The sequence below is a fragment of the Mesitornis unicolor genome, unplaced genomic scaffold (genome assembly GCF_000695765.1).
Source record: "Mesitornis unicolor isolate BGI_N332 unplaced genomic scaffold, ASM69576v1 scaffold23030, whole genome shotgun sequence".
In the NCBI taxonomy this organism is placed as follows: domain Eukaryota; kingdom Metazoa; phylum Chordata; class Aves; order Mesitornithiformes; family Mesitornithidae; genus Mesitornis; species Mesitornis unicolor.
This window is the reverse complement of record NW_010159304.1, coordinates 1-26,278: the sequence shown is the minus strand read 5'-3', so window position 1 is coordinate 26,278 and position 26,278 is coordinate 1. Positions and strand designations below refer to the sequence as shown.

Here is a 26,278-nt window from a genome sequence, read left to right as displayed (position 1 = left end):
TCTTGCATGCAGATCACTGCTTTTTCTGGACTCCTTTCTAATTAGAACCAGAGAACAAGTGAAGACTAAGTGCAGCTCCTCTGCAAACATCTGGATGATTTACACCTTCTTACAATGGTTATGTGCTTTTCACCACTTTGATAGGCTAAAGAGGTGAATCTTTCTTGGTGCACATAGCTGCTCTAGCTGAAATTGAATGCCAGAAAAATAGAATCAGTTCTTCAAAGGCTAACTCAGCTACCAAGCTCCTCCACACTTCGACCATTCTGTCTATTCTGTCCATCTGAAACCTTATTGACTCCTCTCCTGTATTCAGGATGCAGGGTTCCAGACAGATTCCCTCTCTCCTCCGTCCTAAGCCAGATGTGATCCATCAAGTCTTCATTCGACTGGACAGGCCAACCTGATGAATGAACAAGCAAGGAGGGGGCCATCTGGTAAGCTGACTGTCCTCATTTAGGCATCTTTAGGCTCTTCTTCAGCTCTGCTATGTTCCCCAGCACATCTGTACTTTTTATAGTTTTGTAGCTGGCAAAGTGTTTCTCTGGGAGCACTGCTGTTCCAAATGCTGTTTAACCTTTCAATCCTGTCTTAGTTTAGCTCTGTGATGACAACATCTTTCCAAGCCTCACAAATACAAACTGTCAGACAACTAAAGAATACTTGTATATGCACATTGGAAAATAAGACTAACTTCCACAGCATCACATCCTTGCAGAAAGCATCTTTGTTTTTAATAACATGAAACAATCACAATTACAGAGCTATTTCAGGTCATTTATGTAAACATGATGCAGCTCAAAACAACGTAAAATGATAGTGATGAAATACAGGATAATACTGTATATGGGCACCATGCCATTATGCACACATGACCAAAGAGACTTTTACTTCACTCATTCTTAATTTATTATTTGTGCTGCTGGCAACATAATGTTGCCAAGACGTCAATTATGGTTCATTTTATAAATCAAACTAATTAAGAGCCAGATGCATTCTGAGTGAAAAAGATCTGAGGTCAGTATTGTGTACCATGTGTACGACAGTGCTTACTCATGATGCTGAGATGGATTGGACAGCTGTGAATTTTCCTGCGGTAGGAGTTTCATCATGCTCAGATAGTGTAGCATACTTATCTCTCTTTTTCTGTTTATTTCTTTAATTTCATAATAAAAATAAAGGAAAGTAAGTAACACTGTCATGACTTTAAAATACTAAGTAAGGGATCAAATGTTATGAAAACAAAACAGAAAATAATTTTGTCAGCAAATTAACATGAAAAAAAGCCTATTTTAGTAATAATATGGAACATGGAGGAAAGAAATAACAGAGATAAGAACAAATTAAATCTTCAGTGCGACTTAATTTCAGACACATAATAGGGGAAATAAACATTAAATCAAGGTCTCAAAACTGAGCTGCTTAGCAGACAGAAAGGCGTTTTTTCTTAATGAGTACAAAACTTGATAACTAAGTGCTATCAGGACAACAGTAAGATCTGCAGTACCATGTCTCTGGAATTTGTCTTCCAATGAAACATTACTCCAAAAGCCCTTTAATTTTCAAAAGTTCTCCAAGTACTTTAAAAACACAACTCCTTGAAAACCAGCAGCACCTATGATAATTATCTTCTAGGACTTTAAAAGTATTTTATAGTAATATTTATAACTAAGCGATTATAGAGTATTTGAAGATAAGTTTCCAGATTTTTAATCAACTATCTCCTGAAAATATGTTACAAGATTTCTGCCAAAGAACCACTTTCAGTTTCATGGGTGTATCTAATTCCTCTAGGTTTTCTGCAAGAAACAATTCCAATAGTGGAAGCATTGATGGACAATGACTATGTTTGATTTCTTGTAATTTAATTCACTGAGTAGAAGGAATGATGTCCCAAAACTGAAGGCTGTGGTAGGACCTCTACCTCATCACCAACTCAATATATATTACATGAGAGAGACATACTACATCTTAAGAAGCCCACTTCTGTTTCCACCTCATTGTTAGGTTTTATTTTATTTTGAATATTTGGATTTTCTCTGTAAGTACCTAGTTGATAATTATGGAACAAGACTGTTTCTATGTATTTTTTTCCTACCTTGTAAATTTATTGGTTGCTCTCATTATGGAATGCTTCTTTGCTTTACCATGTTCTAAATACAGGCTCTTGAGGGGGAATAACAATTAATCTATTAGTTGCTCTAATTGTACTTTTCTTTTGTCACTTAATGAGAAACTAGATAGGAGTCCCAATTTAAAGTTTCAGCTGTAGTAAAAATTAAAAGAACCTCAATACTATTTTCCAGAGGAAGAATCTAAACAGGCTAAGAATGAAAACTATATAAGCAAGAATCATCAAATATTAGCTAACAAATTTTTCTTTTATAAAAAAAATCTTCTTTTGTCATTATAACAGATATAAAGTATATACGTGGTTCCTCCATTAAAACAGAAGGTATTAATTTTTCATGCTTAGCCTCAAGGCTTGTCTGATAAACTATTACACAACTATCATTATAATGTGAATTAAAAAGACAAAGATCATGTTCCAATTTGCATGTTGTTTTGAACCAATTACACAAATAGTATACAGGAAGGAAGTCATTATTATTGGAATCACAGTCATTTTTCCTACGAGGTGATCATTACTTTGAATATTATGTGAACTCTATGTCTGTACATTCTCCTGAACCTGTCTGGCATGGTCACATTTATTACATACCTTCTCATTTCCTTTTTACTCCTTTTCTTTCCATTTTACTCCTTTCAAGGTTATGACTGTTCAAGAATGGGCTGTATGTCTCTGGTAAGAGCAAATATAGCAGTGATAAACTGAAGAAAATCTTAAATTTGTTATCATTTTGATGAGACCTTCTCACATCAAGCTTTAAAGAATAAGGGAGACAATGGTTTTATTTTGTTGGTTGGGGTTTTTTTTGTACCACTTATTTTTCCATCAGCTTCTGATTTTGCAATTTGTATGGGTGGCCTTGTAAAATTAGTCACTTTGTTGGTCTTCATTTAATTCTATCTAATTAGGATGTATTCTATTTGGCAAGCATCCACTAATTAGTGATATATTTATGTAATAATTATTATTTAATGTTTATACAGTAAATATGCCTAGAAGGCAATCCATTCAGAGGCCAGAAAAGAGGTAAAGTGCATGATTGTGCTGAATGCAAAGATCTTACATACTGAGCTAAATGCAGAAAATAAATTAATGAAACAGATAAGTTGACCTGCCTAGTCTGGGGAGAGAGTTTGCATATCATAAAATGATAGGATGTGCATACTTGGTAATCAGTGCTGATTATAGAGGGAATGAAGATGGGCTCCTGTTTGAAGTGAGGTAATAAGCCAGCTTGCTAGGGAGAGATAAATAGAAGAACTTCAAGAAAAGGACCAGATGTCTGCTTGATGGTGTTGAAGAGGGAGAGTGAGTGGAGTCCTTCGAAGGTAACATGGCATAGTCACATTACAGTGAATCAGCTAAGCTGTGATAGCTGTCTGCCCATATTAAGGCAGCTTGGCCTAAACTAATTCTGGGCTCAAGTAAGTAAACATCACTTTTGCTATAGGCTAAAGGCTATGTATTTTCTTGAGCAGTAAGTGTAGCACTATAGCATTTTTTTCATACATTTGATTTGATAATAAGAGAGAAATCAGGAAAAACATTTTATCTGTGGAGTTTTGAATGGCGTTGGGTATTGCAGTCATAAACCTTAAAAGGAACATCAATAATAATCACTGAATATTGATGAAAATGCTCCGCTGCATCCTATAGAATTTTGGCCTGTTTGGAACATGAACACTGACTTTTTTTGTCTCTTTAATTTTTAGAATGTTATAAATAACACAACAGTTTCACACTGCTTTCATAAAAACACAGAACCTTTTTGTTTTCTTTGTGCTTTGTTAGGAAACACTGATTCAGTCTATCCTAAAATCAAGGCTAAAATCTAGGTTATAGGAAATAATGAGAATTAAGATTAAAAAGTCTTATGTAGCCTTTTTGAACTTGTCACTCCCTAACCTTGTTTAACTCTGTCATGTGACTTTCTGTAAGTTTCATCCATTATATATGACCCTTCTGTAAATTATACAGTGTTCATCCCAATAAAGATTAAGCCCTTCTGATCTAAGAGTACTCTACAGGAGTGATTTTTTTTGGTTAAGGAATTGTTCTAGAGTTCAGAATAGTTTTGTATAGCTTGGTTACAGGTTTCCTGTATGATTTTGGACAAGGCATTTAGTCACTGTGCCTGTCATTGCACCATACATAAACTGCAGACGTTCTTTTAAAACATTCATCTGATGCTCACATATGACAGTGATGGCACCTGTTAGCAGATCCTTATGGACTGGTGAAGACTGAGTGCATTATGGTGCCTCTCTGGCTTCTGAAACTCCCAGTTAGAAAACATGTAGAAGTTATTCTGCAGCTCAGGGAAGGGAATGGTGGAGCCCAGTCTAAAGACAGCTTTAGTAGCTAAAGCATTGTTGTAACTTTGATACAAGCTGGAATACTAAATATCAAGAAAGGTAGTTTAGACTTGACTCTACACCATACATCTCCTTCTATAACATCTTTATCTATCCTACAATATTACAACTTCTGTCTTTCTGCTACTTTTTTCTATTTTTAAATGAGAAAACTAATTTTTATAGCAAATCAACTTTCTCCTATTTTATGCTTTTGTTCTGATAACATGCAAGACTAAAAGATATATTTGCTAAATTTTGCTTTATGCTAACGCAGTCTGTCTAGCAGAACCACTTGCTTCATAGCTCTTTATAAAAACCTTAGCTTTTTATAGATTAAAATTGTTTTTCTAAATCTTGTTTCTTTTCTTTTTCCCAATAAGGAAACGTGTCTTTTCAAAGTATCTTGGGTTTTTTCTTCTCTTCTTTTAAACTAAGTTTTCTTTTCATGAGCTTGGAGGCTTTTTTGATACATTTAGATCTACTCTCCTTAGCCAGTAGAATTGTCTAGTCTCTTGTAATACTTTTACTTGATCCTGCTTCATATTTTTATTGCAGCTTCTGCTTATACACTTAATTTGTATTTTGTCAGAGTCTTCATCATAAATTAGAAAACAGGGAACAATTTCACTGTGGTATGCAAGTTGTTCTCTTAGCATAGAGTTTCATTATATATTTGTACCTTATCACTTCTCAGCTTGATACAAAGAGAATGAATGAATAAGATGTCTTCTGTTTTGTTGCATATATATTTCAGTTATGACTAACAAATGTTTTACTATTTGCAAAATCTCCATCCTTGGAGATACTGAAAAACTGCCTGGACATTATCCTAGGCTCTAGGTAGTTGTGCTTGAGCAGGAGGGTAGACCAGATGACCTCCAGAGGTCCCTTCAAACCTCAACCATTCTGTGATTCTCTGAAAAGTCTAGAACATCTTATGAACTGCTGCCATTAGGGTTTACAATATCTGTTTGCAGATATTTATCAATATAAGCATTGACTTTGTAATATCTTTACGGTGGTGAGGCAGAATTCAAATGTTGACATCTTTCCCTGGCTCCTTCTTCTTTTCAAGTTATGTATTGTATTACACAATGTGTATAGCAAAGTTAGGGTCTTGCAGTATGTCCCGGTCTTGAAATTTAAATGCATATGCACGTGTGCTCCCATAGACTTGCTTTAATTCCCAGTAATCTGCCTGTGTATGTTGGTTTGAAACTTCTGGCTATGCCAAGATTTCCCAATGCTTACAAGATGTGCACAAATGTTCCCAGAAGTATCTGGAATGTTTCATTTGAAAACTTTATACAATCTATTCCGCTCTATAGACAGGAAATTGTTTTTTTCACTCACTGAAATTCCTTCTATGGATACATTTTGCTGTTCCCTGCATTTCAAATGACCCTCAGTCTTCACCACAGGAGATGAATCCTCATTGAGAGGTGTGCATATAAAAAGACATTATGTGTATACTTTGGGTATAAGACAAAGGGTATAAATTGCTGCCATTAATGGTCTGATGGTAACAAATTGTTATTGTTATATGTAATCTGCATATGAGAAACTTCAGAAAGTCATTATCATGCTGTCTATGTGCCCAGGGGCAATCTTATACCATAGCATTTCAGTCTTTCAAATTGCAAAAAGCTAATATAACTCTTGATGACATTTACAAAAATGTATAATGGCTCTCCTCTCAGTTCTTTCACAGAAATTATTCTCGGTGAAGTTAAAGGGAGTTCTGTGTATACAAGAACTGCAGGATCTGGCACTTTTTAAAATCAAAGTCACAGTTTTTTTCTTAAGTGGCACCAGCTCAAGAAAATGTTAAGTCGAAATCTCTTTTTATTTTCTGACTTAAAATGCCTCAGCCAACGTAAGTTATATTTAACTTTCAATGCTCTTTGGCAGAGAGTACACATTCTAAATTTCTTCTCATAGTAAGTAATGTGAGATTTATAAACCCCTGCAAATTGACATTTTATAATGGAAATACTGACGAGACCTTTTTTGCACCAGTACAAATAAGCAGCATTCCAATGAATGCTAGTTGGGTTTTTTTATAGTCTGGTGGTTGCTTTCTGCCATTGTATTTCAAAGTGAACATTATAAAAAAAGTAATATAATCGAAATACACTGTTATGTCTTAAATTTGACTCTCCAACTGTTGTAACCAAACTTCAATATGGCTGATATTTCCAATTCCAGATTCAGTTTTAAAGGATTGCTATATGATCTTCTGGTAAATTGTTTTAAATTCTTGCTGTGTGCATGTATATGTTCCATACGGTATTGGAACAGAAAAGAATATCACCATGGCATGGAGAAGTGGATGTCAAGTTGCTTAGTGTGAAACTCACTTAAAAGTGAAGAACACATCACATTTAAAAACCAAAATGTTCCTACTTAAGTTTTCTTTTTCTTACTAGAGTATTCATAGTTCATATTCTAGAAAGAAAGATTCACTTCAAACCTCTGACATTGTCTTCATAGTCATGAAGAGACTGAACTTTTCCAGACCCTAGAAGAAAGTTACTGAAGTAAGAACTGAAGTATGTATGTGAAGTAAGGAAGGTAAAGAACATAGGGTGGAATTCTTGGAACTTTTCCATCTCTTATCAAAAGTACTATAAAGTTCATTGAATCTGCCTGAGATTTAGCTTTACACATAAAAGAACCCCAAAAGAATGCTATGTGTAAAACTGTAAATCTCACAGTGACCTAAGAGTCTTAGGTACCTGTCTTTTATTATTTTCGCCTCCTAGACACAGTCATAGAAACAATAAGCATAAGAATCCATTATTCCTAAGGAGAAATACAGATAACAAAGCCCTGGGATATTTTGGCTTTTTTATTTATCTTTACAGCACTTTGTTGGAAACTGTTAAGACAGTAATGAAAAGGTTTTGGTTCAAATGTAAAATATAGCCATAATTTTATCAAAGCACTATAAAACACAGTATTACTTTCTGAAATTTTTTGGTTCAAATAACAAGATAATAGAATTAACTAGAATATGTAGATTTCAAAAATGATCCATCAGTCTATGCAAATTGCTGTGTTAATAATGTATTTTTAATGCTAAGCACATTTGACAGCCATTTCATCTCTATTTCTAAACTAGAGCTTGGCAACTCGCATTAATTCTTACACTTTACAGAGGTAACATTCAACGCATATGCCATGTAGTGATGTGATCCGAATAAAGTAAAGCATGTCAAAGTAGTGTGATTATTAGTAAACAAGTTTGTGACTGGCTTGTTGAATACAGCAGAGAAAATGAGAGGCAAAAGCCAGTGCTGTTTTAGCATATCTTAAATCTTCACTGGCTTGAATTTGCTTCAGATTATGGGAATGTCAATCATAACTGGCACCAGGGGTTTCAGAAGAGATAAATGGGCATAACAGCAGGTGAGATTAAAATCAGGTATGTTAGGTACAGTTCAGACAACTGTGGTAACTGTGTAGCTTAAACAGACCCAGAGCGCAAAATTCCCTGGCTTGACTTGCCATTAGTGTATGTAAATTTTGTAAGAAGAGAGGTATTATGTCCTAATTATTTCTCTATCCCATTAACAATGAAACTTGTATTGTTTCAGACTCGATGTGTGATTCTACATTGTTACCTCATAAGCAAGGATTGTCTGTCCTTTCTTCAATGGGTTAAAAAAAACCCAAGGTACAAAATATAAGAGTTGCAGCTAAACTGCAAGTGACCATATAGATATGTTTGATTATAGCTCTGCTGGACTAAAGGTCAAAGGAAAGCTTTAGAATACTTAAGAGACAATTATCTAAAGTTCAGACTTTTCCAATGGAATAGAACTAGAAATTATACAGACTATTATCTAAAGTTCACATTTTTCAAGGGAAAAAGGTAGGAGGAAATGCTTATTCCTTCACTTTGCTTTTAATTTTTCTGTGGGGTTTTTTTTATTCTGTCAAGAATTTATTTACTACATGTTCTTCATCACAGAGCTATTAACATAATTATTCTTCTTTCCAAGAAATTTTAACATGAGAGTGACAAATTCTTGTACACTATTACATATTACTTTGCTCGTGATTCAGAATTCCCAACAGCACTTTTTATTTCTGCAAAGGAATACATGACCTGGAAATCAGTTTGTTTTTTTTCAATCATTAATTGATTAAGCAGTTCTGTTCTGGCATAAGCGATTATTATTTAGGCCCATTAGTAAAAAAAATATAAATAATCAAACATACAAAATATGTGACATTTTTTCACAAGAAATACTTTTTTTCCCCCTGTGTTCTTACTGGCATTTTAAGAGATTCCAGAAAGTCCAGGTCTCCAGAAAAATAAAAATTTATTCATGTGTTTGCTAATGTGTTATAGGAATGTTTTGTGTATTACCACACACATTTTTGTGTATTATATGTGGTGGTGATGATGATCTTGGAGGTTTTCTCCAACATTAATGATTCTATGATTCTATGTCAGTATGGCATATGACTTACTATGGTGCAGGAGAGACAGTTTGATCAGTCAGCTGAATTTTTATAGCATAAAAACTTTTTTCTTTTGGACTTGATGCCTGCTATCAAATTTGATAGCAGTCATCAATCTGCTTTTTTGAAGACATCACAAATTTTTGACACTCATGAAAAGCAGGCCATTTTGAAATACCTGTGAATGCCTCAGTGCCCACATAGTTTGGCTATCATAAATCAGACTAAATATACAGTAAAAATGGCATTTTTTTATTTTCAGATTATTTTATAAACCTTCTACTTAAATAGAACATTTATGCTTTTATCATACAGATTAGGCAAAGGGTCATCATCCTTGTAAACTGCTGTTCAAGAGGATTTTGTTTGAGACATTTGGTCATCAGAGAAGATCATCTTGACACAGTCATGTTATATATTAACTTATTTACATATATACATATATGAGTTTTCATAAAAATTTATTTGGTGTGCATAAATATACCTATGTTGAAAATACTAAGTTTAATCATGAAAAAAATTGTTATGCTAATGAACTAATAGATTGGTTTTTCATCTACTAATGACTGGCAAATTCATAACATGCAAACTCAAAATTGTTCCCTTTTAATCAGTTATTCCTCTAAAAAGGGTTACAGCTTAAGGCAGAAACAAAAAAACACCTGTCTTACATAAACACGGGTGTATCTCTCAAAGCATTTTAATTGCATTCTTTTGGAAGCAAGAAACTTATGCTTCTAACTTCTTAAGCATGCTCTGAAATGTACAAATCAGTTTTTCAGATCAGAGCCCGTCTCTGAATAGTTCTTTTACAAGTTGAACATTGATGAGGGTATGCTCTGAGTTGCCTTTTCTGGTTTTTGTGCTAAATCAGAAAGCAAGTCATGAATATTCTTTTCCACTGCTTTTGTAATTACAACAATAAGAAAAGATTTCAAAACAATTGAGTTGACAGAGAGATAGCACATGTAGGACTACAAATAGTCAACTGTTGGGGCTGCATTCATTGGTCTTAATTGGTGTGATTCTACCAATCTAAATATGTTTTGTAAGTCCTTTTATAGAAAAGTATGTACTATTGATAAAATATCCAAAAGAATAATGATCAAAGTATGGTTTATAGCTCATGGAGTGTATATGGAGACTTTCTGAGAGAACTCCATGTCTTTGGACAACTTAATTAGTTCCCAGTCTAAAATGGGGATTGGAATCTTCCCTATATTCCACTATTTGTCTGTCTTTAGGTTTCAGTTTTGAAGAAAACAATAAATTCCAGGATTACTACAGCTCTTTTGAAAATCTGTGTTTAATGTTGTAAGGTCTCCAGTACTGAATAGTGAGTATTACAGATGATGCGTACATGAGAGAATAGTTACGCAAAGACCTGAAATGCTATCTTAGCATTCTCTTGAGTGTTCTCTTCTAGTGCATTTGCAGACAACTGCTAAATATTATAAAGCTAACATTTCTTAGAATGTCATACGTTTTGGTTTTTTTTCTGCTTGTACTTCAGTAGTTTCCACTGAAACTTTTATGTTAAATACTTAATTAGATATTTCGTATTTTTGTATGGGAATAACTGCCATTTATGAACTAAAAAAGGAAGTGAATGAGCTGTCCCTGTTTTTTCATTATAAAAAAAAAGCAGGGAATTCACAGTAAGGATATTCTTGCTGTTCTTCTACTTGTGCCAAGTACGTCTCTGTATTACTTATTACATCTCTTTCAGACTGAAAAAATGTACACAAAAAGATAGCTCTAATAAACACAAAGAAACATGTATTTCTGTTGTTCTAGTGTTGCCAGCTGTAAAGTTTCCAATTAAAATTCTTTATTCCCATAAGTAACATATCCAGCATAGATAACAATTTCTACCACAAAGTCCTTAATACCATTAATAATTTGATCTTACGGAAAACATTGTAAAAGTTCTCAAAGTTACACAACAGGGAAGTCCACTGATCTCAAAATATTAAAGAAAACATGAGGGAATTAAAGAATTGAAATAATGTGTGCAGAGAAAATAACACTTGGATGTAAACTGACTACTTCCATTTTTTATTTCTTTCCTAACATTTTTTAGTCAAACTTAAAATTGCAACTAGTATTCTTGTACAAATTAGAAGATGAAGAAGTTGACTCCTGCCTGCTAATTTCACATCCAGATTGATGTCAATGCAATTAAAGTCGCTCATGTCCAGATAATACAAAAGTAGCTTTGCATTAAAATTAATACATATTCACTTTCTCAGAATCTTTCATCCAAGAACCTCAAAAGAGATCAGGGGTCTTGAGAACATTTGGGTATCTACAGGAAGCACTTGGCCCTGTGGCAAGCATGTTCTCGGTTGTGGTTATTCTAGCTACTTTTGCCTACACATCAACAGTAAAGTGTCTTGTAATGTCTTGTAAAGACTTTCTGCATTGTCATTCTTTGTTCCAGCTGTGAGGGAGATATTCCTGTAACAGTCTCTTTAATGGTCGTTTTGCAATTCTACTTATCAACTTCAGGAACTGAGAGTCATCCAATGATCTAAATGATTTATGTTTTAAAAAAGGTAAAAATGAGCTCCAGATCTAAACTGTAGTTATGTATTCCTGGAGCTCTGTTACTCTGACCTTACAGTGATGCAAAAATTTTTGATGAGTTAAGACAAGTTTGTCTCCAGAGAAGTAAACTTTACAACCTCTTGGACAGCCTGGGCCATGCTATGTAACCCTTACGGTAAAAAAGTTTTTCCTTATGGTTTCCTGAAGGTTGAACCTTCTATGCTCCAGCTTGATCCCATTGCCCCTTGCCCTGTCATTGGCTATCACTGAGAAGAGCCTGGCTCCTTCCTCCTGACACTCGTTCTTTACAAATTTATAACCATGAATGAGGTCACCCCTCAGTCTCCTCTTCTCCAAGCTAAAGAGACCCAGCTCCCTCAGCCGCTCCTCAGAAGGGAGATGCTCCACTCCCTCAATCATCTTTGTGACTCTGCTGGACTCTTTCAAGCAATTCCCTGTCCTTCTTGAACTGAGGGGCCCAGAACTGGACACAATATTCCAGATGCAGTCTCACCAGGGCAGAGTAGAGGGGAAGGAGAACCTCTCTTGACCTACAACCACCCCTTCTGATACACCCCAGGATGCCATTGGCCTTCTTGGCTGCAAGGGCACAGTGCTGGCTCATGGTCATCCTGCTGTCCACCAACACCCCCAGGTCCTTTTCTGCATGGCAGCTCCAGCCACTCGTCCCCAAGCCTGTGTCACTCTTTGCCTGTGGCAGGTCACCTCAAAGTTTTTTTAACAGAGAGGTGTTCTTTTTTTCTGCATTTAATTTTCCTTGTTTTGCTAAAAGTAACATGAATAAATAAATAACCTGAACAGTGCTATTATGAGGGATCAGCAAGTTAATTGGAAAGATGAGTGGAAAGTGATTGTCCCCTCTCCTGCTGAGCACCTGCTGCCCAGTTAATTCAGACAGCATTGCTGGAAGCATTTCCTGGAGAAGTTTCCCACTGTTTTGTCAGTTATGGGGAAGCGAGATGTCCACAGAGAGGAGAAAGCAAATTAGATAATTGCCGTTTATTGCTAATCAGCTGCTAGGATTTATTTTCAAGTTCTGGGAACTGACTAAAGTGTCAATCAGAGAGTCACCATTCTTCAATCAAGAGTCTCATCTCCAGCAACACCAAGGTATATTTATTTTTGGACATAACAAAGAAGGGGGAAGGAGTTTGCTGGTAAACAAAATTCAGATTCTCAAGGCAATATTGAGTACTTGCCATCCACTGGCAAAACAACTTGTTCATTTCATTTTGCTTTTCCTGTTGACTACTTCTGATTGCCAGTTTCTTCCCCAGCACAATAAATTCAACTTCAGTGTAACACAGCAGGATTTTCTTTTAAATAAACCCTCTGTTAAAAAAGGAAAGTTTATTCTCTTCTCTCCTTGTCTTGCATCTGTTCTTACATAGCACTAACTATTCAACTGTTACAACTTCTTCGACACTTAAATAGTTCAGCTAATGTCCCAAATATCTTGCTTTATCGATAGACTTCAAGTCTTTCGAACTCGAATTGATAACCATTACTGGTTCCAGGTAATTTCTTATGCTCAGCATAGCTTCAATGATTGACAGAGATGGGCACTTTATTTTCTCCATCCCTCCTCCTCCTTGCTTTTTCTGCTCTCTTATATTTGTCTCTTTATAATACTTTTCATTTCTCACTTTTTTTTTTTAACCCTCTGATTCTGGCTTATTAGAAAATGCTGAACCAAGCAGAGTAGCAGCGAGTGTGTCAGAAAGATGGAAGGGATCTGAAGCTGTCACTAACAAGAGCAGCTTCTTTATTTTTATTTCTTCCTAAAGCAGGTGCCTTACATCTTTTGCGTATCTGTAAAGGGCGGAGATGCTCAGCGTGTCAAACCTTTCCTCCAGCTTGGACAGAGAAAGACTGTACTAGGCTTATAGAAAGGAACAGATTTCTAAAGCACAAGAAGTCATATGTAATATAACTGTAAAAGTCATAGCATTATAGAATTGTTTGGGTTGGAAGAGACCTTAAAGATCATGTAGCCCAATCCCCCTACCAAAAAAAAAAAAGGAAAGGCTATGGAGTTCTGAATAAATGACTATAGATGTGACACTTCTGAGGGGGATTTGTCTCAAAGACAGAAAGAGCTGGGAACTGAGCCCCACGGGTTTTTTTCTCTATTGAGAGGTTAAAGTAAAAGGACTAACTATGCAACTTATGCTGAGATATTTTTTAATTTTGCAGGAGAAAGCCAAATGGACAAATAAATTTATTTTTCAGTGTTTGAAAATGGGTGGGTGCAGAAAAGGAAAAACCCTATCAGGTACACATTACATTAGGTGTGGTAGTCACACTTAACTTTGGTAAAGCTGTACGTACTGATATTCAGGAAAACTTAGCTACAATATAATTTTACTAACATAACATTTCCCTTTGTTCCTTGCAGTTCAGCTAGAGAGCAAGTATGACACTGGAAGTGGTTTAACTTGCACACATGTGTATTTAAATCTATAAGACATTCAACCAAGAAGGAGGAGTGCAGTTTTTGTTTTATTCTAAATGTGTGCTAATTGTTGACTTAAAACACACTTGACTTTTCTACTGCATCACAGTGGCACCTGTAACACTGGGTGTCATCAAGGACTTTGGTCCTATTTGAGTTGTCAGAATTCTTAAGAGCTTATACCTGAAATTTATCTTCAGTAAACACATACACTTCCTTTAATTTTAAAAAGGGCACAATGAAGGACTAGACTATTTATTTAGCTCCAGGGTACCATCAGTTTTGATGTGACTGTTTCTAACTTGAATTGATAAAAACCTCAGGGTTCCTGGAAGTAAAAATCATTAGAAATCCTCTTTGTTCTGCAAAGTTATCATGAAGTGATCATATTTGTATTGCTTTATAAAAGAGTTGATTTTTTAGGTTGATCTTCATGTGTTATGTACTCCAAATGCTTTGAAAAATTCTGAAACAATTACAAAACCTGCAATATAAATTATACTGAGAACCTTTCTCGGCTGCATAAGTGTGATTGGTAGGTGATTCCACCAGGAAGAGAAACAGTAAGACTGCAAAATCAAAGACCCTGAACTTCAGTTGAATTTCTTAGTCACTGAATGGGAAAATAAACTTTCTTTTTTCTTTTGTATGAGACAATTACCCCATGTCCTTAAATATCAAATAATCTTTCTTCATCACTGTTTTATGGCAGTAATGAATCACCTATAGGAGTTATTTACTGGTTGATATCTTGATATAGGCTCAGGACACGATAAAGTTTAGTTTATATTCTGTAACTACCTTTATTCCTTATTAATATGCCTCCTTACTAAGAAGGACTTCAAGAATAAAAGACTGCATTTTAATTTTTTTTTAATATGAAAAATGTCTTTACAGTATTGGCTTCATCAATGTTTTCCTGTTCTCCCTTTTCTGCATATCCCTGTCTTTTATACCTTGTAAACTGCCAGCTATTTGGAGCACACATGTGTCTTTCATGTTGGGGCAGCAATACATGCTGCATAAATACCATGGGCTGTCAGAAATGTTCCTGGTGATCACAGCTAGCACAAATTGAACATTTCTAAACTATTTCCTGTTTTCAAGTGAGTACCTGACCAGTACCAAGATCAAAAAAGATAAAAAGCTTTCTTACAGTCACTATATGTATGCGCAGACACATGTTTTCATGCACTTCAGGTACCTTTTTTGGTTTAAAATCAAGTATCTGGTCTTCGTGATATCTGTCATATGAACACTGCCTGTCTTTCAAGTCTTCTCTTCCTTATGTCTGCTTTATAACTCTCAGGGATTTCTTTCCCTCCGTGGAATGTTTTTTAGTGATTGCATGTGCCCATTTTGTAGCATAAAAGATGAGGAGGCATACTTTTGTTCACAATATTTCAGAAAAATGAACTTTGGTAGCAAAGGTGAGGAGAGGTTAATGAAATGAGCTACAATAGCCTTCTCCCAAAAATTATGTTCAGCTTTATTTTAAAACTGTCATTGGATTCCTCAGTAACACACACACATATTCCTTTTCTGTGTGTCTGTTGGCATCTTCTTATTAATTTGTGGTGTTATTTTTGCTGAAAGAATACAAAAAACCAAGCCAGTACAAGTCAACGTGCACTCTGTTAGCATATAACTCATAATACTGAATTATTTTTTTTAATTCCACAGAATAAAGCATTTAAAAGCAAAAGTGAATATTTAAATAGGTAAATAAATCAGTATTTTCCATATTTGATGTGCTCATTAATCATGGTTTTTATCTAAGCATGCTGGCATATACAAGATCATCGATATTTGAAAGTATGTTTTTAAATGTCTAGAGTTTATAATTCTTACAACTATACACAATAGAATCTATATGATTACTGTAAGTAAAATCAACTCATTTCTTAACTGACTGCAATGATCAATTACAAGTAATAGTGTTTTAAGTATCACATGTACCACAAAATATGTAAGTATTCGAAGAGTTACAATGTGATGGTGAACTGAGTGACTATGAGAGGTTTAACTGTGTATGCGAAAGAGGAGAGAAAAAGCATGTATAATTAGTGAGTTAAAAGTTCAGCTTTATATACATAGGAAAGGCAAATGTCTGTATTTCCTAGTAAATGGACTGGCACAGCCATATTCATTGTTGTGTTTAACTTTAAGGCTAAACGGGCCTTATGGCATCCTGTAAGAAATTCAACTTAGCACCTTACAAAAATGGTGTTGAACCACTACAAAGAGGATAGAAGTTACAACTGCATTTGTGCAAATGCCTCATCTCCCCATCCTTGTTTTTTAACTACCTGTATTCTTCTGGCCACTCTTACTAGTTAGGTGGATGGTCCCTGTGTTATAAGAGCTGATAAGAAATAGCATTATGTATGGGTAAGACGCCGTGTAGTCAGCATGCCTTTAAGTTTATAAAATTAAGCATCTGCATACGTATGCAGAGGTAAGAATGGCTGCCTTCGTGGGAGACACGTTCTGTTTTGGTTCATTTTATGGTTATAATTGATGCCAAATAAATGTTTAGATTGCTGAAAATTAGGCCTACGATTTTTACTACACTCAGGTTTTCTGTTGTTTGTCTTTATATTGCTCATTAATAAAAAAGAAGAATCTTTTATAGCAGGGCAAAATATTTTGCAATTTGTGCTTATAATGCATGGAACATTTGTTTTAATTGATTAATGTGCTTTATTAAGTTTGTGTTACTTTTAACATTTCATTTCTTTCTTTGTTGTACTGGTTTAATTTTTATAACTGTGTGACTTGAAAAACAGTGATGAATCATGATGGGAAGACATCTATAAGGATGTATGCAGAGAAGAAACGTTGCCATTATGATCATACCACACAACACAAGAAGATACATAGGTTGCATTCATTCATTTAAGGCATGGGCAGCTAGACAGAAAGGGGAAGGATTTGTGTCACATGCTGTCGAAATAATGAGTATAATAAAATAAAGTTCATATGTGTTTGTATAGAGGAATTCTGAACGCGTTAGGAAAAGGCTGTGGGTTTAGCAGTTATTCTGTGTGGTGAAACAATGCAAATTTTCCCTTTTCCAGATAATACTCTGAGCATATTGGCAAAGCATAGTGGATTCAGCCGGCAGAAGCAAGAAGTATATCTACTGCCTATCATAATAAGTGATAGTGGGAATCCTCCCATGAGCAGCACTAGCACTCTCACTATTCGAGTCTGTGGTTGCAGCAGTGATGGTATTGTCCAGTCCTGTAACGTTGAAGCATACGTACTTCCCATTGGACTCAGTATGGGAGCCCTAATTGCAATATTAGCATGCATCATTTTGCTGCTAGGTATGTATTCATTTCACAGTCTGGTGTTCAAAATTTTTTATCTTCCAAGACTTGTATGAGTTTGTATTCTGGATTGTAATGTCGTAAGAGACATTACAGTTTTACAAGATAAGAACTGTATATTTTAATAAAACATACAAAATTTGTGTACCACATCAAGCAAGTGAGGGAGAGAACAGTGAAAGAAGAGGCCTATTTCTGCACGTTGCCGCTTAACTTTGTACCTGAGATTTACATCAGTAACTGAGATTTAAGCATTAAGCCACAAAGCCAAGTATAACTAATTTAGAGCTTTTTATGCATCTATCCATGATTCTGAAACTGATGTATCTAAGCTCTTTCTCCCTTACTGTCTCATTCTCTTTTCAGTTACATAGCGTGAGTCTATTTCAACACATTAAGAAAAGACACCAATTTTCTTCTGTCATCAGGACTGGTTTCAGAAAAACAGCCTCTAATTTTGGAAAACTCCAAGTATAATGTAGATAATTATAGACTATGTTCAGTGTCTGATGGTAGCTTGACTTCACCTAGGTTCGTAACTTTTCCAAAGTTAAAAGTTGTTATCTAAATTTGAGGCTCAAAAATGGAAGTATGCAAAATCTTGCTGCTTATACAAAATTGAGCTTCAGATGTAAATATGAACTGAAAATAGAAAACTAGAGGACTAACCAGAGCTGATCAAATTTTCATCACTTCAATGGGGTTGAAGTTACAGGTCTTTCAGCTTTTCACTACCCTTATTACTCTTACTTTCACAAAAAGCAACCAGTCACCTTCCACAACTACACTTAACATGTAGTGCTTTGATTGGAAATTTTTTACCTAATAACCCTGTGGTGCTTTCTTTGCAGTCATAGTGGTGCTGTTTGTAACACTAAGAAGACATAAGAATGAGCCTCTAATCATCAAAGATGATGAAGATGTGAGGGAAAATATTATTCGCTATGATGATGAAGGAGGCGGAGAAGAAGATACAGAAGCTTTTGACATTGCAACTTTGCAAAATCCAGATGGAATTAACGGATTTTTGCCTCGTAAGGATATTAAGCCTGATCTTCAATTTATGCCCAGGCAGGGTCTGGCACCTGTTCCTAATGGTGTTGATGTTGACGAATTTATTAATGTAAGGCTTCACGAAGCCGATAATGATCCCACGGCTCCACCATACGACTCTATACAGATTTATGGCTATGAAGGAAGAGGGTCAGCGGCCGGTTCCCTTAGCTCATTGGAATCCTCTACATCAGACTCAGATCAGAATTTTGACTACCTCAGTGAATGGGGTCCTCGCTTTAAAAGACTTGGAGAACTTTACTCAGTTGGAGAAAGTGACAAAGAAACTTGACAGTGGATTACAAACTTTTTCACTGTTGATCTTAATGATCATGTAATATTCTAGGGCCACTGCTGTTAGTTAAAACTAATGTGGCTTTTTGTTTTAGAGGCAAGTTTAGCGCCAGTCATCTATAAAATCAACTACATTGTAATGTTGAACCAAAAAAAAAAAAAGTATATGTTAGGAGGTTAAGTTTTGTGGAGTGTGAAGTAAAGTATGTGGAGTGTCTAGAAGTCTTTGGATATTTGATATTCACTTGACCACTCTGAAGATGGAGATTTGGATCTTTGATTATCTTCAGTGAATTGAAAAGATTAAAAAGAAATTGGTGCTTTCTTAGAAAATGGACTTGCAGGGATTCTGCTGTTGAACAGTAGCTCCTGCCAGTATGTGTAAACCTAATGGTTTGTTTCTGCATTGCCAATAAAGATCCCACCACAGAAATGTTAAAAGCAATATCTTGGTCTTCTTAGCAATGCTGAATAGTAATAGCATTGTAAATTCCTACTGGCTTCTACTGTGCAGTGACCATACATTGTACATACAGTAATTTTTGGCCACATAACCACAGACTGAATATCATTAAATATTGTGTCAAGCCTTAAAATATTCACATGTTCTTAATCCATTCCAGTGATGGGTAATAAATCCTACTAATGTGCAGAGAATCAGAGACAGGGCTACAAACCCTTGTTTTACAAAAGGATCTTTTTTCTAGAAGGATCAATCCTGTGCTTCGTCTTCTGAAAGAAAAAACTGTGACATGGAATGGACTTACATATATGAAAGAATTGCTGATTTTATTGCTAAAGATCAAATTTATTTGTTTAATCTTTGAAATAAATATTTTATTGATGTCCATTACTGCTTTTATTTATTAAGACTGATAATCTATAGAGTAAGACTATGAAGAAAACTAAATTATATCAGTTAGATTTCTTTTCTATGTATAATGAATGTTTAATACGTGTAAGTTTTGAAAAGAAAAATGACAAATTGTTGGAGGTTAAAGCAGAAACCTCTCTGTTTGCAGTAGCTGAATTTTAGGAGTATACTGGCAGGAATAAAACTTTCCCAGAGAAAACTTTTGACAGTTTTATATCTTCTTCATAAATCTAGTACCTGGTGTTTTTAATACAAGCACAAACAGCTGGAAGTAAACTGGTTCATGTGAATATTTAAACTATAGACTTTTAGAAATCCATACATAACACAGTACAGTAAAAAACATTCTTCTAGTTCTCCACTGTATTAGAGCAGGAACCAGTGTGTACATAATTTTACTGCTTATGTTATTAGCATTTGTTTTCTATAATATTCATAGTGATGCACCAGGGCTCTTACACAGAGAAAGAACAACACTAGAAGCTGCAAGCATACTCAATTTGTAATCCAAACTTGCCATTTAGAAGTAGCAATTGTATAATAAAACTACGTATTACATGCAAATCATTTTAATTTTCTACTTTGTTTTGAAGCTATATTATTGTTTGTTTATTTGCTCCATGTATTGTATTCAGAGAAACTCCTGTATTGTTTCCTACTTTGTGAAATATATTTTTATAAATACTTTTCTTGTTACTGCTTTTCTTTCAGTTTTACTTGTACACTGCAGAAAGGAATCTGCCTAAATAACTTCATAGTTCATTGAGGAATGTAGTTTCTTCAAAATTATTAGTTGAATAGAGACAAAATAAAAATGGATAATGTTCGAAGCAATTTTTGACAGTGTTTGCAGAATTGGATTTGCAGCAGCCTATGATCACAGGAATTGTGTGTCTAATTCACTGCATCAAGCTGAAAAATAACCTCACACATTTTTGTTAAAGTACTGCTAGTAAAAACAATCCTCTCTCTTTAAGCTCCTCAGTAATGTTTGTTCTGCAAACAAAAATGTCATAATGCAACACCCTGAATTTTGCTTGTATTTCAAAATGGAAACATTTAGTTTGCCTTAGCTGTGACATGGCTGGTTTTAATGACTGTAGCTTGCAGACAACTAATACACTGACACCACGTCTAAATGTATTATAAAGATTTTATTGAAATTAGTGAAGGTATCCAATTCATTTAAATTAGACTGCATTTTAAAAATTGCCTCTGAATAACTTTATCTAGCAATTTTGGTAATACCATAAACAGTGAAGTCATCTAAAGATAGAAAATAAGCAGTCATCAAGATTTCAGTGAAATCAAACATATTTATGTAACAGACTGTCATAACAGCCAAACACATTCTTACTAATCACTTGCACCAAGTGTCGGGGTGTTCTGATTTACCATGCCAAATGTAATAGAAGTGTAAATGGAAGAGTCTGATTCAAAACTTAGGCTGAGCCAATTTCTAGTCTACATCCCAATGCTAGGAGCAAAGGAAAGTGCTAGTTCGGACTATGAGTTACAGTATATACTGTAGAGTTTTGCAACACTCTTTTGTAAGAAAACTCACAACTGCATAACCTTCTGATTGCCTTTTTGATTTAAAAGTTCCATCTGAGTCCATGACAGCGCATTCAGCAATAAGATTTGCAGAAAAATAAAATCCCATCACTGGCACTGTAGGAGAGGCAAAGCATGACAGAAATCTCATCATTGTCAGTCAAAAAGAGATAGTAGCTACTACTTGTGGGCATAGCTGTAAATTGTGCATTTATAAAGGTTTTAAACATAAGTATCTACAATGCAAAAGGGAGAAAAAGTGATGAATCTGTGATCTGTCGATAGCAACATGTTATTCTTGAAGTCATTGCTACCCCACTGAAGGGAAATGATTAATTCTGCAGACTAATTCAGTGTAATTTGAATATAAAATATATACCAATACATGCTAGAGAGTTAAAAGTTGCTCATTCATTTTTCCAGTACTTGCTCCTTTCTTAACAATGAAATTAATTCAGTATAAAATTGTTTTAGATAACAACGGTATTTAGGAGGTTTAGAATCATATCATTCTACATTTCACATCTAGATTTAGACATATTAGTAACATTATTTTTTAGCATGTAAAATGGTAATTCATCTTTTTCGACAACATTTAATTAGCAATTGACTCATTGTAAGTGACAAGGAAAATGCATTCAATTAAAACTCTTAATACTGATAAATTTGAGAATTGAATCCTTAAAATCTTTTACAAGTGCCAAGCACCTTAGAGTCCCACTGATTCTGGCTTGCCTTCACCTAGGTGTGTCTCATACTCATTTGTGAGAATTACTTAAGTAAATTATCCCACACATAAAAGGTGGAATTATAAATTTTTGACCTGGACATTGTTCAGCTCAGTCATTTCAATATGCAAGTACTGTGAAGTGAATGTGTGTACATGTTTACTAATTAAAACTCAAATGACTAAAGGTCTTCAACATGTTAAGTCCTTTACAGTAACTGAAAGCATATGCTATCTGTGTGCTATGATCTTGAAATCAAATAATGGAAAGCTCATGTAGACACAATACATTTTTCACCTGGTATCATTTATACCTTTCTGTCTATGATTAATTTGAAATGACTGTGAAATATACAGGAGAGAAAATGGCTGAAGTTTTTAATTTAAATCAGCAGTTGCTGATCACAGGAGATATATTTAACACTATGGCAATTCCAAATACCATCAACTATGGGGCAGCACAGCAGTAACAATTCTCAACCTGGAGAACAGCCAGAATGTCTGCAGAAGAGAGTGTTCAAAACAACTTTATTTGTACAGCTCTGCTAGAAATGGACCTGCTGATATTAATATACAGCGATAAAGAAATTGACTATACTATATCCATGTGGTTGCATGTACCTATGTATGTATGTGGCAAATTTTTTAACAGCCTGCATGGTCATTGAATTCTAGAAATGGATAAACAGGCTTAGGAAGCTTCTCCAACGTCTGTCCACCTGTAGGAAACTTTGGCAGGTAGTCTGTTTCTGTATCTGATTTTCTCAGGATATAATTTCAGTCTTAATTGACCTATTTGACATTTTCTCTCCTTTTCCTTGCCCCTTTCTCCAGCAGTTCACCTATCCAGAGCATAATGGGAATATAACGTTAGAAAATAAGTTTGTTAAGACTGCATAGCTCTTTTTCAGCTGTTTTCAGCTGGTGTGTTCAGTAACTGGAAACAAGCAGGTAGGCTTGAGTAGTTAAATGCACCAAGCTCCCTTCCTTCTGTTTTATGATCCTAGTTGTCTTTTTAAAAACAAACAAACAAACCCCCCCCAAACAAGCAAACAACAAGTAACTGTATGCAAGTGGCTTACTTTTCAGATGTAGTCCAAAGAAAGTATTGTTAGTTGAATGAGATCAAGTGTTGCATAAAAGAAATAAAAAGCATGACTAGAAGCAATACAAAAAACTGTCATAGGAAGACTTAAAGTGTACAGTCTGGGTTACTTATACCAAAGGATTGTTTCTGTATTTTAAATTACATTGAAAAATCTAAAGCCAATAACAGTGCTTTTTAGTTAATAGAAAGAATATTCAGTAGCATCACATATTCACAAGTATTTCTGATCAAGGAAAGCGAAAAGAGATTTCTAAAAGATTATTTTTCAGTTTTGGAAAGTTTTCAGCAGTAATAGGATGTCCTAGTAAATTGAAGCTCACTAAAAGGAAAAAAATAGATAGATCAATAAAAAAATAGTATTCACTATTACTAGAGTTTGCTTTCAGAATGTACCAGTTGTCATTAGCAGCAGATGGACAGTATTGATGGAAGCTTTCTGTAATCTATCGTTCAGATAAGTTGGACTTGTATTATTTCTACATTTGTACACTATTTGTGCAAGATAATATTCTGGCTTTGCAGAAGGTGGAAACCAATTTACCTTGCTGTATAATTCACTGTGATGGGTTTTGTAATCACATTGCAAAATGAGTCTAGCTGCTGTATTATGCAATACTGATACTGGCTTATGTGCTGCAGAACTAGTCCCTCTCCAAATAATGTCATAGTATTCTAAATGAGAAAATATAAAAGCCCTGACAATGCTTTCTGTGCAACTGCAACTAAGACATCTTCCAAAATGGCTAATAAAAGCACGCTGAAGCACAGAGTTTCTGGCAGAGCCTTGTAAATGTGCTCATTAGCATTGCAACACAACTACTCCTTTTTTCTCCTCCTGCTCCACCACATTGCAAGAATTAAACCAGTGAAGTGAACAAAATTAAAATTTCAGCCTTCTCTTCAGAAGGGTTATGTAATAATATACAAAATTTCCTCTCTTCTCCTTCCACTATTTCAGGTGCTTGCTTGAATGAAGTCTGTATTATGATGACAGGCAGATAGAAGGGATGAATAGAGGTTACCTGTTTCATTACATGAATGGAAAAAGCATTTATGATATGAGGGCCGTAATACTCTCTCCTCTAGGTCTTGTCAAAATAAAAATCTTGCAAATATTCCTCTAGGGAGTTTTCATCATGCCACATATATCCAGGAAAAAGATCCTCCTCAATGTATACAAAATAGAACTGTTCTTTTTCTGTGCACTGCCAACGAACTGCTTAAAATCTAATACTGGCATCTCAAAATCCTATTCATCAAATGGACACAGGCCAGCTATTCTGTGGTAGATAACTCTATACAGACTCACTCCATGGTGCTTATGAACACATGGTTTTGTTTCTTTACTGATGTGGAAAGGTTCTCTTTTGCAAAGTTTGGAATAAACAGCCAGTAAAACAGAAGGCAGGTAGCATGGATAACTGATGCTAAAAGGATGGATGATTCTGGAATGGATCCTCATTTTCTATCTTACTTGGATCTTTGTGTTGTCTAAGTCTGGCCTTATTTTTTTTTTCCTTTAAAACATTTTTTTCACAGCACAAAAGTCAATTCCTTGCTCTTTCTAAGAGCTTGGGTTTTGAATTATAAAACAAGTCTTATGTCTGGGGGGCAGAGGGTGGTAGGGAGGTCTTTTTGTAATTTCTTTCTTTGTTAATGTAACTTTCACTGATGGCAACCCTGACACAGTTTGTTCCGTTAAATTTCACAAGCTGGCAGCTTTGATAATATGAAAATAAAAGTGTGCATTTTTTTTTAAGCTGAAATATGATTTATATAGTTGGAAGCAAAGAAAAACCAGTTGAATCACCTTTAAAATAAGCTCCAATCATCTCACATTTCCAGCCACAGATGTGATCACTTTTGGACTAATTTTCAAATACACTGGTATACCTGTATTCACATGCAGTTGGTATGAGTTTTACATGCAAGGGAACACCTCAGTCTCTTTAGACATTGTTGAGGAATGTTTCCTATATTTTATCAAAACCTGTGTCATTATTTAAGCCTATGGACAAGGAAAGAAAAGGTTTTTATACTCAAAAAACATATGCACAAGTAGAATTCAGAGCTGAATTCAAAGTTCTGGTCCAGTGTCTCAGCTGTGAGATACAGCAAACTGGACAGCTGATTAGAAGTAAGTAACAGATTATTGCACCAATACATACAACCTCCCTCCTTCACACAACCAGGAGGTCTTCTTGTAAGTATCAAGCACATGATTATTTCATAGGTTACGAGAGGCAGGGGTTATTCCAGCCTCCTGCTAGGTAAGTTTCATGACAAAGTAGTGAAGATGGCCAAGAGCAGGTCATCTACAGAGGGGTAGATGTAGCTTTGCAGTCTTTGTATTAAGACAGTTTTTACAGTCTTCCAGTCAGCACTGGCTTCCTTTCAGTTTCTGCAGTTTCAGGTCTTAACTGTTTCAAACTGTAGCAACCCAGTATAACCTGTTATACCAAATAAAGGTAAAATGTCATCGCAACACAGAGCAGGAGATACAATTAATCCTTGCAGAAAAAGGTCAAGTATGAATCATCAAATACTGTAGGTTTTTAATGGATATTTTCCAACCCTCTTATTTCACATGAAATAGCAGCCATTTATTTTATTGTATATAATATTTCTTCCTTAAAGTAACAGTTGATGATAAAGGGGCTTTATTTAGACTGTCATAATGTCTGCTGATGCTATTTTATAATTTGCTAAACAAACCAGAAGTTTTCAGCCCATGATTGTATGCACCCAGCCTAATATCTGACCAGAGCAGAATATGAAATAAGTCTTTTCTTTCTGTCTCATCTTCATGATAGGACAGGTGGTGTCCGTAAGACCCTGGGGGGTCCGAGATCAGTACTGTTCCCTCCCCTTTCCAGCCACAGTCTATTAAAAAATGAGGAGGCCCAAGGTTTTCACAGGCTTTTCCTGGTTTCCTGGGCTGCTTCCTGTCGCATTGTGGGGACAGCTGGGGCTACCTCCAATTGCTCAGCAGCATCCACCACCACCCCCCCCCCGCCCCGCCGGCACCCCCCCCCCCCCGCTGCTGGCCCCACTGGGGTCCCTGGTGACGAGTCACAGCAGTCGCAGCGGCCATGAGGCACTGCTCGGACACTTCCACTCGGGACTACTGGGATTGGGTTTTGTACAGGGTTAAATAAAACGAGAGATAGTCCATGCAGTAGCCCTAGGATCTGTCCGAACAGGACAAGAGATCAAGAATGTGCTCTATACTGCATCAGGGGATAGTGGTCCTACTTGGAGCCTCTGGCAAAAAACACCAGGAGAAACTCGAGGCTGCCCCATAGGATCTTGAAATTGGGGATATAAGGGTTCTGAGGCCAACTAC

General features: G+C 35.4%; 1 protein-coding gene across 1 annotated transcript in view; it reads left to right on the top strand.

Annotated features, from left to right (window-relative positions):
- The window catches only part of CDH8 (cadherin 8, type 2), a 149,080-nt gene extending 128,853 nt beyond the window's left edge, over nucleotides 1-20,227 (top strand). Inside the window, exons 11-12 of the mRNA XM_010186281.1 lie at nucleotides 17,068-17,319; nucleotides 18,174-20,227. Coding sequence (XP_010184583.1) covers nucleotides 17,068-17,319; nucleotides 18,174-18,667 — 746 coding nt within the window. The 3' untranslated portion in view covers nucleotides 18,668-20,227. The remainder of the gene's footprint in view (nucleotides 1-17,067; nucleotides 17,320-18,173) is intronic.
- Nucleotides 20,228-26,278: the final 6,051 nt, after the last annotated feature.